At 49.2% G+C, this 16,250-nt stretch overlaps 1 protein-coding gene across 3 annotated transcripts in view; it reads right to left on the bottom strand.

Annotated features, from left to right (window-relative positions):
- Positions 1–1,567: 1,567 nt before the first annotated feature.
- Positions 1,568–16,250, bottom strand: part of DCAF4 (DDB1 and CUL4 associated factor 4) — a 30,546-nt gene continuing 15,863 nt past the window's right edge. For 2 of the 3 annotated variants that reach the window (XM_042252723.2, XM_015097163.3), the window contains exons 3-14: positions 15,294–15,391; positions 14,717–14,874; positions 13,933–14,015; positions 12,723–12,825; positions 10,538–10,681; positions 9,802–9,851; positions 6,291–6,370; positions 5,191–5,289; positions 4,973–5,070; positions 3,946–4,119; positions 3,485–3,599; positions 1,568–1,957 (exon numbers count right to left, since the gene is read on the bottom strand). In XM_042252723.2, coding sequence (XP_042108657.2) covers positions 1,764–1,957; positions 3,485–3,599; positions 3,946–4,119; positions 4,973–5,070; positions 5,191–5,289; positions 6,291–6,370; positions 9,802–9,851; positions 10,538–10,681; positions 12,723–12,825; positions 13,933–14,015; positions 14,717–14,874; positions 15,294–15,391 — 1,396 coding nt within the window. In that variant the 3' untranslated portion in view covers positions 1,568–1,763. The remainder of the gene's footprint in view (positions 1,958–3,484; positions 3,600–3,945; positions 4,120–4,972; positions 5,071–5,190; positions 5,290–6,290; positions 6,371–9,801; positions 9,852–10,537; positions 10,682–12,722; positions 12,826–13,932; positions 14,016–14,716; positions 14,875–15,293; positions 15,392–16,250) is intronic. The other variant, XM_015097164.3, reaches the window with a different exon arrangement.

The following is a 16,250-nucleotide window of genomic DNA, read 5'->3' as shown; positions in this document are numbered from 1 at the left end:
ATGTCTAAATGATTGAACACCTAAGAATTCTGGTAATTGGCAAGCTTCTTAGCCTTTGAGTGCCAGAGCCAGAAAAATTTATTTACTTGGTGATTAAATATGAAATGCTAGCATTGCCACAAGCCGCTTTGTGATTTCTCCTTAGCACTAGCAGTGTGATACCCAAGTACTGTCAGCACCTGGAGGAGTGTGGAAAGTAGAGGACAAGGCCTCTTCTGGTGCCAAGGTCCAGGTCTCTTGCTTCCCAGGTCTGTGATCTGTAGTCAGTTTCTCTGCCCAGAAAAGGATGCTGATAACTTTTATATTATTACTACTGCCCTACCTCCTTTATGGGTTGTTTTAAGGGTCAAGTCAGGTTAAGATAGGGGAAAGTCATTTAGAAAACCTAAAGCTCTGAAAACATTTATTATAACATACAGCTCATCTATTGGATGACCTTTCTGATACGAGTTTTGGATTTCTCTGTACATTAAGTTGTAGGAGGGTTCTGGCAGGACACAGATGTGTAACACTCAAGGGGGTAACTCTAGAGTGTTTTAACTGGTAAAGCACATTGGACTAGCAACAGAGAGATGCAATTACCAGCTGCAGGTCTGAAGGGACAAATGGAGAGAAGTTCCTGGAATCCAGAGAGCTGTGTTCCAGCAGAAGCTGTAACCTGGGGTGGAGGGAAACAGCCACAGCCCTCCAAACCCCAACAGGAGGGGAGCCAGAAACTAACACTCTCCCCTCAAGCTCCTGCCCTCTGCTTTCCTGCTGTTAGGTTCGATTGGCTGAACCCAACCCAGACCAGGGACCCTGCTGAAAGCTTTGCAGCAAAGCCAGGAAAGCTGGCCTCAGGCTCCACCCTTTGTTCCCTCCCCCAAGATCTGAGCAGGTGTTGCCGTAGCTGGTTTGACGCTACAGCAGCCAAGCATCACGAGGTTCTAAATCGTGAACAGAAGCAACACACCATGTTGTGGTTTATTTGGTAGAAAGACAGGCTCTTTATATATTAATACTCTGTATAAACATCTCACAGACCGCTTCTCTTTGATTACAAAAAGGCAAAGCCCGTTTTCTTTGAATTGGGGTCCTTGAATGGATGTTCAAGTCACCACGATAAATACAGGAGCTGCTGCTGTATCTAACATTCTGGAAGGTGCTTCAAGAAATGCACGCTAAGGCCTGCCTAGCATCTGAAAGGATCCATCTTTCCTTTGAAAGCCAAAGAATGGTAATAAATAAGAATCCCAGAGATCTGACACTGGTGTTGAGTGAGTTTGAGAAGGCTAATTTAATGATGACCAACTCAGCCTTAAAAATCTTCTAGAGACTCAGAGAAATGGCTTCCCCTTCTTCTCCACCTGGCTTTCTCAAGGATGTCTTTCTGGGACCCAGGCACTGACTACTAACAGTCTCATCAGGCTTCTTGAAAGGGTTTTTGGCGAAAAAAGCAGCTTTAGTTACTGTCTATCTTCAGCCTTTAGAAAATTATTTTTTGTTAAAAAAAGAGGGGGGCGGAGATCCTAAGGAATTCAGCAAGAAATAGGCACCTTTTATGAAAAGGACTTTCAAGGCTCACAACTTAATCGAAATCACTTTACTGAAGTATCTCCACATAAAACACAGCACCTCTTCCTCCGCAGCTGGATGGATGGTACATGTGCACACAGACGACCCACTTAAAATGCCCTCACTGGAAACAGCAATTGTGGCAAAAATACAGCTACCGTAGCTCCCTTGAGTAACATTCACATCCCTCCAGGCCGCACCCCGCAGAGTTAGCTGTAGGAGAAGCAGTAAAGGTCCTGCCGGACGGCCATGAGCAGCCCTGGCGCTCCCTGGGAGCCCCCAAGCCGAGAAGAGAAGGCCACGCTGGGAATGTCGGCCTTGGAGGTGGGGTATGGGGAGGGTATGGTTCTGAGTAGTTGGCCATCGTGGAGGCTCCAGATTCTCGTGTAGCAGTCCTGGCCCACTAAGAAAGAAGGAAGACGTGCGGCAGGTTAGTGAGAAAGCACAGGACCAGGGCGGGGGGCGGGAACTGTGGCCCCAGCTTCCACGATTCCTAAGGGCTAAAGGTGATTCCACGTGAGCCAAGCAAACTCACAACGGAAACTGTCTCTACAGATAAGATGTCCCTTTTGAAAATGAAAGTTACAGGTTGCCCTGGTGCTCCAGGATCACGAGTCGCTGGTGTTCAAAGGGACAAGACACAAAGGCTGGCTGTGACACCCTGGGTGGTTCATGGGGCATCTTGGCTATTGGGTGGCCCATTCTGTTTCTCTTGGTGACAAGGGCTGTTCAAGAGGGAGCTCAGCCCACCTGTTCTAGATGGCATGCAGCTCATTTCCTTTTTATGAGACAGTAACCAGGACGATCTCTTTAATTTCATTACATCCCCGGGCAAATTGGGTGATAACTCCCTCCAAAACATTTTCTGCTTTAATGATTCAGTTCATAAGACTTTACAGTCTTCAGTGTTCATAGGTCAGAGGAAAGAGACACCAGACACCACTGATTACAGCAGCTCCGACAGCCAATATATGCTAGTGGGGGAAAAGGGCAGACCTTAGGCGTCACGGATTTCAGTGTGTGCTTCTGAGCATCCGAGCTGACTCTCTGACCTTAGGGGTGGGTCAGTTCGGGCTGTGCAGTTCAAGGATTACTGCAGCCAGCCCACTCCCTACACCTGCTTCTCAGCAAGGCTCATATCTTTTCTATCGTCCAGAACACAGAAACTCTTCTGTGGTGAAAACTTGTGGAAGACAGACTTAAGGAAGCTAACTGCTGGTGGTGTGGTAAGAGTCGTAAAAAATTCTGAGTTCTAGCGAAGTGATGCTTCTCAGCCACAAAAAATTTCACAGCAGAGAAGTACTTTCTGTAGGAATATTAGAAAATTTGAGATCTGTGAAGACTGAGAACATACCTCTTAATGCCAAGGGCCTACTGCCTTGTGAAACTGCCAAATAATTATATAATATAATCTGTGATCAACTTGTAACTCCTTTCAAGGGGGTTTGGTGCTCGAAAGCTCTGCTTCTGTTCTACACATCATGGGATCACAGCGGTGGTGGTAAAGGGACCGGGCATTGGTTCCTTTACAATGACCTTCATCTCTTTTCTCAGCATCCTCTGGTAGAAACGTGAGTACAAAGAACAGGGAGCTCAAGCTTTTCGACAGGACGGCCGCCCTGAATGTGGACCTGGTGAGCAGACTTAACCCGCACACCCAGGTCTCCTACGTTGCTGCGTTTTATTGCTCCTCACTGGCCTGTAACTGAAGTGATGTCTGCCCAGGGACGTGGAGACAAAGGGCTATCCACATGCTGGGGGTTAAACTGTTGCTCACTGATGGCCAACTTTGCACCCCATCTTGACTCCCAGACCCAACTGTCCAAACCCCCTTTATTCAGCTTGTCACAGAGTCATGTCTTCTCTGCTTCAGCTGCTGGGGGTCCTCAGGGTCAGGGTCAGTGGGACGGAGCGCCTCATCCCCAGCTACCTGCCACCAGGATTCCTTCCTCTTCGTGCACATGCAGGGGCAGGTGGGCATACTCGTTCACGTGCCCTGCATACTGCCTGATGCACTTGGTGGTCCTCAGGTCCCACAGCTTGATCTGTGGGAAGAAGCACAGAGGCTGTCAGGAAGGGTCCATGAGCAGGTCCTGGTGAGCCCCAGGCGTGAAAGCCAGCGGGGACGAGGTGGTCTCCAAAGACCACCTCAAGTGAGAAAATGCCTGGTCTGAGTCTGAGAACCCATCAGAGGCACCAGGACCAGTGACCCATCCCTTTAGACCAGACGGGGCTCCGAGTGGGTGGCAAAGCAGCTGCCCTGCACACCTGGCACCTCACTTGGTCTCCATGCCTCTCCCCTGCCACGGTCCGACACAGGAGTCTCTCCTGCCAAGCCCCTCCCCTGGCCCAGAGCGGCTCCCGCAGCTGCAGAGTCAGTGGTACCCATACCGTTCCGGCCATGTCAGATGCCATCAGGCACTGTTCTTCTTGGAGGATCTGCACAGAGGTCACTGCAGAGTCATGGAACAGGCGGGTGGCCTTCCAGCCCTTGCCCTGATTTTGACAACGTAGATCAATGGCAAAGATTTCGCCAGAACGACAGCCGTTAAATAGCAAAGGAGCCTGTGGAGAGAAGGACTGCTTGGTACCTCCCTCCACGGCTGCGAAGGCTGAGTCCCCCAGAACACAGCCCCCTGCCTCCCTTCTCTGGATCAGAGGGATAGGTAGAGGCAGCCTGGTTAGGGTTCGAGCTTCAGTGGAGACGGAAGGGCTTCTTATCAAAGGTCAAGAACTGGACACCATGTGTCCCTCCAGTGTCCTCCCCGCTGGCTGCGACGGGCCCCTAAGGCCTCACCCTGAACCCCTCCCCTCCCGTGAAGTGAGGGTGTCCCGTTCCCGCCCAGGTTGTGAGTTAGGAAGTAGGTGATGAGAGTGGAGTAAAACAGACTAGAAATCGAGGGAAGACACGGGTCCCAAATAGCATGGGAAGATGGCTGAAGAAACCGGAATGAGGAGTTCTGTGCTTATTGCCAAAAGCAGGTCGGCATATCTCTTCCACGCTTTGAAAGAAAGGTGGCATTTTCTACAGGTCAAGTCTTTGAAATGTAGTAAGGACCAGAATTTTGATTTTTAAATTTCATGGGTAGCTTGACAACTGCATATAAAACTGTTACTAACTGGGACATAATTTATACATTAAAATTTTTTTATGGTCTTGCTGGCTAATCTAAGTACTCAAGAACTAACACTTCATTGAAACTTTAGGAAGCTGCTGAAAGCCAGCTGAGCCAGGCCTTTCTAGATCGGCCAAATCTCATCCAGCACTGACTTATTCACCCATGAATCACTTTGGATGCCCTCTTTTTCCCTGCAAATGAGAGGAGGACTAGATTGCACACAAGGGAATCCTATTCCAACCCAGCACAAGGTCCCCTTTTGGGAAACTCTGAGTTAGGCCGTCCCCAGTGCAACCAACCGTGACGGCAAACTGCTGGGTCAAGACGTCGCTGCTGGTTCCAAACGACTGCCGGTGTCCCGTCACCACGCTGGTCACCAGGACTCGCCGAGACAAGCCTGACAGAGACGGAGATGGAGACATGGCGGACAACGTCCCTCTCGGTCCAGGGAGAGGGAACTGTGGGCCGGCATTTCGGGTCTGGGTCCTCCCTCACCCTGGGCAGCTGGGTGGCTCACCTGTACTAAAGCAGTTGTTTGCCTGGATGTTCAGGGACCACGCACAGGACCAGGCCCCGGGGATCCGGAAACTGCAGAGCATGCCAGGCCGGTCTCCTGCTGAGGGAACAGCAGCAGTGTTTCAAGTCTAGCTGTGCAATCTTAAGCAAACCTTCTGTTCATTTTTAAAATTGATAAAACATACATTAAGGGCACAAACCATACTATATCCCTTAATGAGTTTTCTCAAAGTAAGTAGAGCTATATAACCGCCACCCAGGTTGATAGAACATTCTAGTACACTGATACCCTTCATGTTTCTTCCCAATTACTACCCTCCTCACTCCTCCCTAAAGGAAACCACTATCCTGACTTCTAAGAGCCTCTCTTGGTTTTGTAAGGCAAATTCTGAACCTCTTTTTGCCTCAGTTTCCTCATCTGTAAAATGGTGATACTACATCCTCCTGCTTCACAAACTGGCTGTATGATGAAATGCTAGGCACAAGGCTAAGTGTGCATTAAATCACTTAATCTTCCATGTAACCCGAGGGGGCAGATATTTACTTTCCAGAGGTTAAGCAATCTCTTCAAGATGGTTAGGGGCAGAGCTGGGATTCATGCCAGGTCTACCTGAGAGGCCTGATCCTTGTCTCTGATCCTAATTCTCTGAAACTGAAAACTTCATATCCAGAATGCTGCCAGGCCATCAGGCTGCCTTCAGCCATACAGAATCTAAGTATCCCTCACAGCACCTTCCATACAGTAGGAGCTTAACAGATGCTCTCTTGGTCATCTGTATATAGGCAACCTAAATAAATATTTTCATCTCCTATGTTGGTTATACATGCTTTTAACTGTTCTGGCTGCTGAAAAGACCTAAAAGGAGGGGATAAGTGAAGATGTACATGCTTCCAGTACAAATCCTGGGTGGAGTTTAAGGAATCCTCCCAGGTGCTCTGCAGACCGTCCCCACCCTGCAAGCTCCCACTTAAGACTCACTAGCCTGTGGTCCCCACCCATCTTGTCCAAGCCATCACCACAGAGCTTATGCTGCTGCTGGCTGCAGCTCCTGGGAGGCAGAGGACAAAGATGTCCCCCAGCACCTCCTTATCCATCAGTACCTGCATGATTACTGACAAACAGCGACGTGGGGAGCAGGGTGGCACAGCCCGGAGTCTCTGCAATTCCCATAAGGCACAGCCTGGAAAAGCTGTTAAGGACAGTCAAGAACGAGTCTCCTCCAGGAGGAGAACGGGCATCAGCACTCTTCAAAAAAATCATCCACATTTAACAGGCTCACATTTTCCATATTTAGTTTGGATATTTTAAAAGGAAAAAAATGTCACAGATACACTTAAAGGCCCCTTTTTAACTTCCCCCACACAGAGAGAATTGCTACTCTAAAACAAGTCTGAGTTCTAGGCCTTAGCATTTATACTACACAGTATTTGTCCATAAGCAATGTAAAGAAGCATTTGATTTTAAAATACATGTAGACGGCATCACACACAATCTTCTACAACTGTTCAATGTACATTGTCTCTGAGATGTAATTGCGGTTGTGTTTGCAGCTCTGGTTCAACCACCTGCACCATAGAGCACTCCTTTGTATGAACAGACCACAATTTATTTATCTGGGATCCTGCTGCTGGGCAATGAAGTGGGTTTTGCCCCCAACCCGCATCCTTTTTTCCTCTGTCTTCCACTCCCATGTATGGGATGCTTCTCTTAAAAGTTTCTCACACCTGTGATAAGGGCTTCACTTTACACTAGCGTGTGATACATACACAAACATTTAAAACAGGAGTTCCGTAATACATTCACCCTTACTAAATAGGAAACTGGCATCTTCTAGCAGTTTCCCCCATTCTCCTCCTACACCAAAACTTGGCACTATCAGACCTTAAAAACTGCGTTTATCTGAGTGGGTATAAATTATCTTTTAATTTGCATCTCTGACTACAGCTGATAGTCATCAGGTTTCCCGTTCTCTGAGCTGCCACTTTACATCCTTTGCCTGCTTTTCTGCTGGACCGTCTTCTGATTTGGTTCCTTTCCCTTCAGAGTTTCAACAGGAACCTGTGTTTATTCCCTACTTCCTCGCCTTTTTACTCTTCAACCCACTGAAATCCAGGTCAGACCTTCACCTTTTCAGTGAAATGTTCTCCACCAAGGTCTCCAGTGAGCTCTTAATACCTAAACCCGATGAATGCCTTCCAGTCCTGCCCTGAGCCACGCAGCACAGTTTCTAACGACACTCCTTGGCTCCATAAGCACTCCCCCGGCGTTCCATCCTTGGACCTTCTATCACTAAGACACCCCAGCCTAGGCTCTAAAGCCTCTTAAACTTGTCTCTCCTCCACTCCTGTTCATCAGTTCACTCTCCACTACTCTTGGTCCTGCAGCAGCCTTCCATCCAATGTCTCATCCTCACCAGTCAGCCACCCTCACTGCCACAAGAAGTGAATCCATGACCACCGTTCTCAAGGGGCATCCCACAGCCCTGAGGATTTGGTTTGGCAAGGTCCTACCTAGCCAAAAACATCATGGCTACCAAGCCACTTACTGCTGCCCAATGTGCCAAGCTCGCTTCTCACTCTTCCTTCTAATGGGCACTCTGTCCCCTCCTTCCCATGTGGGAGTCACCTCCAGAAGGTCCACCCAATTCCTGTACTCTACAACTGCCCCACGGCCATCAATGCAGACTCGATCACCTGTTGAGGTGCCCAGTTCCAGCCTTCCACAGGGATTGCAGATGCTCAATAAATGATGGGATGAATATACACACTTCATTGAAAAACGTACATCTGTGCAAGCAGGCAACAGTCTTGACCACCTGCATGTGTGACGTATGTATGGTATCATGTTGCCTTGGGTGGTAAGCCTCATGTTAAGTATCTCTAGTACAGAGGCTGTTGAAACTATACATGAGAACCCTGTGTCTGGGCAGCTCAATTCTTTCTTAAATAAATCTCTTTTCCTTTTAGGTTTGTAGGGCAAGGATGGGAGAAAGTCCTTACCCATGTTATTATGGCTGAAACCCAGGTTACACTCAAGCTCTGCACGGTACTTGCAAGGGCCAGTATCAAAGATCTAATCCTTTAATAGGCCACAGGTCAGTGAAGAAACTAGTTAAGTGTAGAAAAAATTCAGTCGAACCTTCTGCCACTCCAGAGAAAAGAGCAGATGGCTGGTCTGAACCAGGTGTCATTTTTGTAAAGGGAGAAAGTTCAAGGCCTTCACTAAAAGCAGCAGGTGTGTAAAAGCCTGATTACCTGAAATGACCACCAGAGGGCAAGCTGCTCATCAAACAGCAATAGACCTGTCATTAAACCCCATTACAGGCATACTTTGTTTTACAATGCTTTGCTTTACAAAAACTGAAGATCTGTAGCAACCTGATGTTGAGCAAGTCCGCTACTGTTGCTATTTTCCCAGGGGCATCTGTTCATTTTGTGTTTCTGTGTCACATTTTGGTAATTCTCACAATATTTCAAAATTTTTCATTACTATTTTCTGTTATAGTAATCTGTGATCAACGATCTTTCATGTCTATTGCAAAAAGATTGACTTGTCTTCAACAAGTCAAACTCAGGTGATGATTAGCACTTTTAACAGTATTTGTAAGTAAAGGTGTGTACGTTGTTGCTCAAATATAATGCTGCTGCACACTCTAATAGGATAGTGTAAACAACTTTTATGTGTACTGGGAAACCAAAAAATTCATGTGACTTGCTTTATTATGATATTCTCTTTGTTGCACTTGTCTGGAACTGAACCTACACTCTCTCTGAGGTAGGCCTGTAAATGAATTTTTATCGTCACAAAGAGAAGCATCGAAAAATGCCATATTTTCTGAAGATCAGAAACGGGAATGAGGTTCTTGTTTTGCCTTTTTAAAGCCTTGATCTCTCCTGCCCTATGGTAAGATCAAGACAGTAACAGGTGGTCCTATCACTACACAAACCCCACCAAACAAAAGCCACCTAAAACTTTTTACTTACCGAACACACAGTTTGTCTTACATAAAATTTATAATCAGATCCTAATAAAACCCTTTGAAACAGAGTGTTGTGGAACAAATTAAAAAAAACAACAACAAAAAACTCCCCCCTTAAAAAAGAATCCCCTACAATCTGGGAAGGGAAGATGGAGACTAGAATGAAGAGTGCTCTGAAGAAGGCCATCAGAGGGCAGCAATCTAGGCCCAGAGCCCACAGCCCCAGTCCATGTCCAAGAAACATCCTCTCTGGTGTGCTGTCAGCCTCCCCGCCGCCTGCACAGTTCCCCCTCTTCCCTCTGTCTCAGGAGGACCTGGGGTCCCTTTCCAAGGCTTTACTGTTTCTTTGTGCTCGGTTCCTCTGCTACAGCACTGACTCTCGAGCCCCGAACTCTGTCTGATACAGGTGCCATCAGCACAGTTCCAGCGCTTCAGCTACTTCTCTGTGCTCCATGGGGATCCCTGTTTTCTAGCGGGTGCGCCGCTCTTTCCTCCAGGGGAGACATGCCTGCAGAATGGCCCAGACCTCTGGACACTAAGACACCAAGACACAGTCTCACAAACCCCACAGGTGCCCAGGTCTACACCAGTGTGCAGCCTGCCCACCAAACCTCTTCACTGCCCAAAGATACAGAACGTGGGAATCCAGGTGATTCAGCGAGGCCCAGCACATGGCGTTCACCTGGTGAGGAAACACACAGGGGGAGATGGGAAGACTGGTCTGACCGCCAACTTAGAAACAGACGCTTTCTTACAGAACACAGCCACGTGACTGCTTTCCTCAGGTCTCACTCCTTGAACAGGGGCTGGAACGAGCTTCTGAGGACAAGGAAGCTCCCTGCCCGCCACGTAGAACCTTGAGGGCAAGGGGAGGAAGCAACTCCTGGACCAGGGTCCTTCATCATCAGCACGGGGGCCTCATAATGAGGCATCTGGTATCCCCTCCAGGGAGGGCATGGATTCTCTGCAACAGATCTCACTTAACCCAGAAACCATTTTCAACCTGTGTCTTGTGGCCTAGGTCTCAACCGAAGAGGAAATCATAGCTTCTTACAGATGCCATCACCCCAAATCAATGTAAAGGCTGCCCCCTAGTCAGCAAGCAAGCCTCTTACATTTATGTAAATTTCAGTGCTGGCTAGATTGGCTGGGAGATGGAACATGGAAAGACGCAGTGGGAGGACACTCTGCCCACCATGGGGCACCTCCCAGGAGCTAAAACGCAACGTTTTCCCTTGTGAAAATGAGGTAACAGAGCCCTGCTTCCTTCACCAAGCCCTCTCCTCTCTTCTGAGTGTGGCTAACTGCCGCAGTGCCCTGGATCCAAAGGCAAAGCGGCTGCCAAGGCTACAGCGCAGGGCAGCGTACCTTCCGGTTGGTGAAATAGAGGTTTTCGTGCATGTGCACCCTGAAGGTGGGGGTCTTCAGGCCATGCAGGCTGATGATGCCGTACTTGGAGCCCCCGACTTTGACATCGTTCACAGTGAAGAGCCGGTCACTGTTGGTATCCGCCTGGAGAGGGGAGGTGGACTGTGGGTGACCACCCAGGCTGAGCCAGGTGGGCTGCCTAAGACCAACTGCCCAGCCCCCACATTCTCTGTGCATTTCCACCAGGTGAGGGCCCTGTCCATGAGGGAATGTGGAGTGACCTGACTTGCCCCTACATGGTGTAGCCATCATTGGGCAAAGCTAACAGGTATCTGGTCTCACAACTCAGGAGCAAAAACAGCAGTGAGGGGCACGGCCAGCAAGTCTGACCTCACTCAACTGGGTGTGGGAGAATCCTAACGTCCACCCAGAGGACTGCTCATATGAGCCTCATGGTGACATAGCACGTGGCCATCATGCAGGCCACACAGCAATGTGGGAAATGCTAGTTATAACCGCCAAGGGCTAAAAGATTCCTATTACACAGCTACTATGATTACCACTGCAGGAGACCCCAGTTCGATTCCTGGGTCGGGAAGATCTGCTGGAGAAGGGAAAGGCTAACGCCCCCAGTATTCTCAGGCTTCCGTTGTGGCTCAGCTGGTAAAGGATCCGCCTGCAATGCGGGAGATCTGGGTTTGACCCTTGGGTTGGGAAGATCCCCTGGAGAAGGGAAAGGCTATACACCCCAGTATTGTGGCCTGGAGAATGCCATGGACTATATAGTCTATGGGGTGGCAAAGAGTCGGACATGACTGAGCGACTTTCACTTTACTATGATTACCACCAAGTAAAAAAAGGCACTGCGTAGGGAAAAAAATTGCTACAAAAAGATGGCACTGGGATGTGGGCTATTTTTAAGCTTTTCTTTTCTCATTTAAAAAATGTAGTTAATTATTTCAAAGCAAAACCTTTATATGTGTGTTTTTAATATAGATGTATAAATATACACGTATACACACCAGTTTGGATGCTGGTGAAAACAGACTCCCTTTGTAAGCTCACTTGGCAAGAACAGGTTATGTTCCTGAAGAATCATTACCACGGCCAGCGTCAGATCAAAAATCTGATCCCTGGGTGAAAAACTGCCCTTCCCACCCCTCTGGTCACACCTGCCATCCAGGCGTCGTAACTGAGCGACAGGGAGGGTCCTGCAAGCACCAGCACCGGAGGGTGAGGGCCGAGGGCCCAGGCCCTGCTTCGTGGCGGGCGCACAGTGACCTCTACCGTCCCCGCCGGGTCTACTGGAGGGAGGGGGCTCCGGAGGGGAACCCACCACCAGAAAGAATTCTGCTCGATTCAGGTCAAACTGTACCCCAAACACAGGACAGAATGTGAGTCCTGGCCCCCAACACCCCTTCCGCAGAAGGGTTCTGCTGCTGAGGTCTCCTGGGGCTGGACCTCAATGGTCAATTCCATCGACTCAGCCTCCCGTCCTACCAGCAGACCACTGAGGTTCTCTCACTCTCCTTGACTGGCCCTCTGCCTCCAGGAAGTCCCCCAGGGGTTGCCAGTCTAGCTCAGCGGTCTGACTCCTTCTGTCTGTGGTGGACACTCTGATCCTCTGCCAACATTTCTCTGGCCCCTGGCTTCTGGTTCAGGTCTAACCGGAAGTGGGAACTTTCTGTTTCCCAGAAATGATGCAATGGATGATGAAGTGGAGGTGTGCTGGATGAGCAGGCCCTGCTACTGAGGTCAGGGACAAAGCAAGAGACGAATACGCTATTGCTTCTGAAGGACGCTGGAACTTCAGGTTTGGCCACCAAATCCTGTCTAGCATGGAAAGGATTAGAGGCCCCTGGTCCACCGTGTACTTTCTCACCTGTGTACACAACATACCCACTGGAAAGTTACTTTGTGATGGTTCTCTGTTGGCATGTGCGGACTGTGGCTTTAATGAATGTCAAGTGACACAGCTGTAGTGGGGGTGATAATGGTCACAGCACAGCCTGTCTCGCCAGCTTGGCATTTGCCACTGGGAGCTGCTTGTTAGAACCGTAATACCTGATTTCAAGGCTAGTGGCTTCCATGCAGTCAGGCTTGATGGAAACCAAAGCGAAGCCACGAATGGTCCCGGGGACGGCCACTACACCCCGGCACCCAGGGATGGCTCCCTTGCACTCACCATTATCAGGTTAAACTGGTCACTTGCCAAAGCGGAGGGATCTGAGCTCTGAATCTGGACCTTTTTCCTCTGCATGCAGCTCACTCGCAGCTCGTGCGCTAACCTGCAGAGGAGAAAGAGAGCAGCATGGGGGGGTGGACGCCGCATCTAAGTACCCACGAAGAAGACGCAGGGCTTCTGCTCTGTCCCCGACCCAGAAGACCATCTTTGTGGGTCAGTTCTCTCTCTGTGTTAAATCTCAGCAGCGGAGCCGAGCAAGGGCCCAAGGAAGCTCGATATAAGAATCTTAGGAAAACGACAGCAAAGAAATGGGTGGCTCACTCATGGTGTCAAAGGTCACACTGGAAAGATTGGTTTTGGATCCTCTAGTGCAACTTTTTCTCTTAGGATGAAGAGCATGGGACCGAACGGAACAACGTGCTGCAGGGCACACAGTTCATGTGCAGCCGCCACCCGATGGGCTCCTTTCCTCTTCACCAAGGACTGAGCATGTCTTCGGGTGAAGAACTAGACCTTTAACTCTTTCCCCAGCTGCCCTGGCTGATGCTGCCTGTAGGGCCGGCTTCCCCCGGAGGCGGCCTCCCCAAGGGAGCCACCCACCCTCATGTTGTTTCTTCTCGCCCCACTGTAGCAGGAAGAAGCAGAATGCAAGGGCTAGGAGCTCAGGCTTGGGAGTCAGATAGATGGTCGGTCTCCTTTCTACCTTTACCCTGAACAAATCACTCCACTGAGTCTCAGTCTCTTCTTTTGGAAGCTGGGGGAAGGGTCAACCTACCTCACGGGTCTTTAGCTAGAACTGTAGACATCACAAGTGTTTGAAATTTAGTACATACCCATTTAACGTGCCATTTTTGCTGACAACTCGTTAGAAGGAGAAAAGGAGGCAGAAGTCTGATGGGATGAAGTTAAAGGACCTTCTACTTAACTAGAAACAAACTACAGGTAACGAAGAGGAAACACCTTGAGAAATTCCTGCCCAGTTTCTCTGCCTAGAGGCATTCCCCGCTCTCCCTGGCGCTAGAGGGAAGGTGACGATCACAGGGCTGCCTTCAGCAGCAGAAGGCAGGCTGTGGGCTGGAGCGCCTCCACTGTGAAGGCGCCTCAAAGAGCAGCTACGTGCGCTATGCTGACCTAATTCTTGGACCACGGAAATAAAAAAATAGGAAAAGAACACTGATGAAGAAAACATAACCATGAGGCATTGTCTTACCGGCAGTAACTGGTGGCGTTGAGAAAACCCAGCTTGCTTTTCTGGAGTAAGGAAGATGTATTAAATCCCAACCTGGCTATTTTCTAAATTAAAGAGAGAAAGGTGTGATGAAGTTTTCTGTTATTGTATAATGGATTCTATTTTTAGGATGCAATGACGAAACAGGTACTAAGTTGACAGAAATTACACGCATAAAAATCTGATCTTCTCCTCTCCTTGGAAAGAGGAAAAGCCTATCACAACAAAGTATGTGAGAGCAGCAAAGTCTGCTCAGCACCCCTCTCTCCAAGGCCCCGTCAACTTAAATCTGAGATGAGGCCACTGAGCTGGCAAGTGCAGGAGAGGCCCTGGCCACTCGGGTCTGCATCGTGCTTTCCATCTGAGCTACAGTGACTGTGGGGCCCGGATTTTCCATTCCACTGCTCCCGTGATCGCTGAGATATCCTGGCACCTCAGCCCCAGAAGCGATCCTGGAAACCCTCCTATCCAAACCACACGTTCTGGTTTTCCATTGAAAATATACAGTCACAGAGGCTGTATCGGGTTGCTAACCAAGAACCTCCGGGGGAGGAACAGAGTGTCAGGATTACTGATGAAATCCAGCGAATGAGAAAAGGCGGCGGTGGTGGGAGGAGTATCTTGCCTGTTCCTATTCTCTTCATCACGTCCCTTCAGGGAAGTGTGCCACGCCGTCTTATGTGGGGTGTTTCACTGACTCCTTGCGGCTGTGGGTGGACGCTGGCAGGGGTGGAGGGGACGGGTCAGCCCCTGGGGCGGCACCTACCTTTCCCTGCTGCTTCTCTTCCTCTAGCAGCTTCAGCCTCTTGCGCTCCATTTCCTTCTGCCGGATACTCTCCTTTGTGAGCGGGTTGCAGTTGTTATGGCCAGGCAGCAAGCGGAAGTAGCGCTTCTTTTCAGGATCAAAGTAATAACCTGGTAGATCTTACGTCAAAAGAAAGTTCAACTTAAAACTCCATGAACTTAGCCACCCAATGAGGAGCCCAGGGGCCTGTCCACCACCCCTCCCATTGCTGGTCCTTCCCAAGGGACAGCAGGTGGATGAGCATTGCCAGTCACCACCCTGGGCCCGACTTCAGCCCTGCAGGGAGCCGTTTGCCTCAGGATCTCGCTTCTTAACACACACAGCTCCTCCCTTGAGTGTTTCAACTTGCTCCCAGGATTTGCTCCGAGTCAGGAAGGGGCTAATGACACACCTAGAGGGTACCACGTACGAGTGAAGACACACAGGGCCGAGGAGAAGGACGGTCAGAACAGACAGAACCAGATGACGAGGGATGACTAGGTTGCATCTTTCCCTGCAGGCAGGCCCCAGAGGATCCCTGTCCGGCAGGTGGCCTTACCTGGCACAGAAGAGTTGCCAGCTGTGCTGGAGGTCGAGGGGGCCTCACCATGGCCATCGCTGGAACCCTGCGTGCTCTGCTGCGCCCCTGCGTCATTCCTGTTGACACACAGAGTAACTTGCAGCCAGTGAGTCCCAGTCATTCTGACCGTGGGGTCCTGCAGTTCCATAGCCTTCACATTCCCAACCCTTGATTACTTGGGAAGCACTGACCCTTCTCTTCCTTGGAAGCAATTTACCTACTGCCAATATACCAAAGTCAGGGCAAGGTTTTGGTTTCTCAGCCTTTACAGGATGCAGGTCACAGTACTTCCCCTTTTGTATCGCCTCCTTTGAGCATTTTCTGAGGTCTTTTGGAATTTTCCAGATGAAAATGAGAACAGAACTCTTGGCCAATAAGAATTTTACCAGCTGGGCTCATCTGTCAGCTCAAGAGGAGCTATAAGGCCAGGTGAATTCCAGTCTTTACTGGATTCAGCAGTACAAAGAATTTACATTTTACTTGGCTACCCATGCCTACAGTTGGAGAAACTGAGGTTTGGGCACAGAGGTGATTTCCTCAACAACACTGGGACACAGCCATGGTTTAAATACTCATTCTTCAAAGCTACAAGCAGCTCCTGTGGCAATTATAGGCTGAAGGATATAATGACAGAACAAAAGACCTAATTTTAGAATTCTGATAAAGTCCAAAATTATGAACTTTCCCTGCCCTCTATAACACTGAAAGGAATACAAACTGCAAAAAAAGCTTAAAAAAAACCAAATAACTTTCTTTTTGCCTATAAATACTATGTACAGTTTCAGAGAATATTACTTATTCTCCCTTTCTATGGCCCAGAGCTTCCCGAGGCAGTTCATCTGTTATCAGCAGCAAGAGAGAGAGGGATTAAGTGTCATGACAGATGTCTACATTTCTAGTCCAAGGACTCCTGTTCCCTTCTTTCCACGTGGAGTG

The sequence above is a fragment of the Ovis aries genome, chromosome 7 (genome assembly GCF_016772045.2).
Source record: "Ovis aries strain OAR_USU_Benz2616 breed Rambouillet chromosome 7, ARS-UI_Ramb_v3.0, whole genome shotgun sequence".
Lineage (NCBI taxonomy): Eukaryota > Metazoa > Chordata > Mammalia > Artiodactyla > Bovidae > Ovis > Ovis aries.
The sequence above is the reverse complement of the archived record's forward strand: the minus strand, read 5'-3'. Positions and strand labels throughout refer to the sequence as shown.